Source organism: Bubalus kerabau, chromosome 2 (genome assembly GCF_029407905.1).
Source record: "Bubalus kerabau isolate K-KA32 ecotype Philippines breed swamp buffalo chromosome 2, PCC_UOA_SB_1v2, whole genome shotgun sequence".
NCBI classification, from domain to species: domain Eukaryota; kingdom Metazoa; phylum Chordata; class Mammalia; order Artiodactyla; family Bovidae; genus Bubalus; species Bubalus kerabau.
In genome coordinates, this window is record NC_073625.1 from 89,232,265 (window position 1) to 89,234,316 (window position 2,052).

Below are 2,052 nucleotides of genomic sequence, written 5' to 3' on the forward strand. Positions count from 1 at the left end.
GACCCAAGGATGGAACCCAGGTCTTCCACATTGAGGGCTGATTCTTTACCAGCTGAGCCACCAGGGAAGCCCATTTGATACCTATTCAGATCAGATCAGATCAGTCGCTCAGTTGTGTCCGACTCTTTGCGACCCCATGAATCACAGCACGCCAGGCCTCCCTGTCCATCACCAGCTCCTGGAGTTCACTGAGACTCACGTCCATCAAATCAGTGATGCCATCCAGCCATCTCATCCTCTGTCTTCCCTTTCTCCTCCTGCCCCCAATCCCTCCCAGCTATTGGTGACACCTAAATTACTCACCTTTACCTAAACCACACAGAGAAAACTTTTGCACTGAATCTTCCTCTCAAGACCTCAAAAGCCATCTCTGTCCATCTAACTTGACATTTTTCTTGAAAATATGCTGGGAAAATGTTAAATAACTAGCTTAAAAGGTAACAGCTCCGGGAGATTGATACTCCGCCAGATAAGCGTATGCATCCAAAACCACATAACTTGTGAAAGTATTGTGGAAGAAGCTCCTTGCCCTTTTGGACAAGAGAGCTCAAGAGTTGAATTGAGCATACTATAGATTACTACCTCATTTCTCCACAACTTTTTCTTTTTTTCTTTCCCTCAACAGAGGAGTCAGAAATGGCTAAAGAAAATCATACCATAAAAAATGAGTTTATCCTCACAGGATTTACAGATCACCCAGAGCTGAAGACTCTTCTGTTTGTTGTGTTTCTTACCGTCTTTCTGATCACCATGGTGGGCAACCTTGGCCTGGTGATACTGATTTCAAAAGAGCATCATCTTCACACACCGATGTATATCTTTCTGGGAAACCTCGCTCTTGTGGATTCTTGCTGTGCCTGTGCTGTGACTCCTAAGATGTTAAGGAACTTCTTTTCTAAAAACAGAATGATTTCCTTCTATGCATGCATGGCACAATTTTATTTTCTTTGTACTGTTGAGACTGCAGATTGCTTTCTCCTGGCAGCAATGGCCTATGACCGCTATGTGGCCATCTGCAAACCACTGCAGTACCACACCATGATGTCAAAGAAACTCTGCATTCAGATGACCACAGGGGCATACATAGCTGGAAACCTGCATTCCATGATTCATGTAGGTCTTCTATTTAGGTTAAATTTCTGTGGATCAAATCACGTCAACCACTTTTACTGTGATATTCTTCCTTTATACAGGCTCTCCTGTGTTGACCCTTATGTCAATGAACTGGTACTATTTATCTTCTCAGGTTCAATTCAAGTCTTCACAATAGGTAGTGTCTTAATATCTTATCTCTACATTCTGTTAAGTATTTTCAAAATGAAATCCAAAAATGGGAGGGTCAAAGCTTTTTCTACCTGTGCATCCCACTTTTTGTCAGTTTCATTATTCTATGGATCTCTTTTTTTCATGTACATTAGACCAAATTTGCTTGAAGAAGGGGATAAAGATATACCAGCTGCTATTTTGTTTACGGAAGTCGTTCCTTTACTTAATCCTTTTATTTATAGCCTAAGAAATAAGGAAGTAATAACTATCTTGAGAAAAATTCTGAAGAAAGAAAAATCTCAAAAAAGTTTAAAACAAATGACGTCTACTATACATTAATTGTTTAAATGCAGAAAAAAATTCCAAGTAAAATTTAGTTCAGTTCAGTTCAGTTGCTTGGTTGTGTCTGACTCTTTTTGACCCCATGAACCATAGCATGCCAGGCATCACCAACTCCTGGAGTTCACCCAAACTCATGTGCATTGAGTTGGTGATACCCTCCAACCATCTGTCATCCCCTTCTCCTCCTGCCCTAAATCTTTCCCAGCTTCAAGGTCTTTTCAAATGAGTCAGCACTTCACATCAGGTGGACAAAGTATTGAAGTTTAAGCTTCAACATCAGTCCTTCCAATGAACACCCAGGACTGATCTCCTTTAAGATGGACTAATTGGATCTCCTTGCAGGCCAAGGGACTCTCAAGAGTCTTCTCCAACACCACACTTCAAAAGCATCAATTCTTCAGCACTCAGCTTTCTTTACAGTCCAACTCTCACATCCATACATGA

General features: G+C 41.1%; 1 protein-coding gene across 1 annotated transcript; it reads left to right on the top strand.

The window, feature by feature from the left end:
* Positions 1 to 636: 636 nt before the first annotated feature.
* On the top strand, positions 637 to 1,605 carry LOC129643434 (olfactory receptor 5K1). The gene has a single exon (XM_055567886.1). The coding sequence runs from the start codon at positions 637 to 639 to the stop codon at positions 1,603 to 1,605; it is 969 nt and encodes a 322-aa protein (XP_055423861.1).
* Positions 1,606 to 2,052: the final 447 nt, after the last annotated feature.

What these genes read in the sequence shown, in the direction of transcription:
- LOC129643434 (XM_055567886.1), top strand. Translation starts at nt 637, where the DNA reads ATGGCTAAAGAAAATCATACCATAAAAAATGAGTTTATCCTCACAGGA.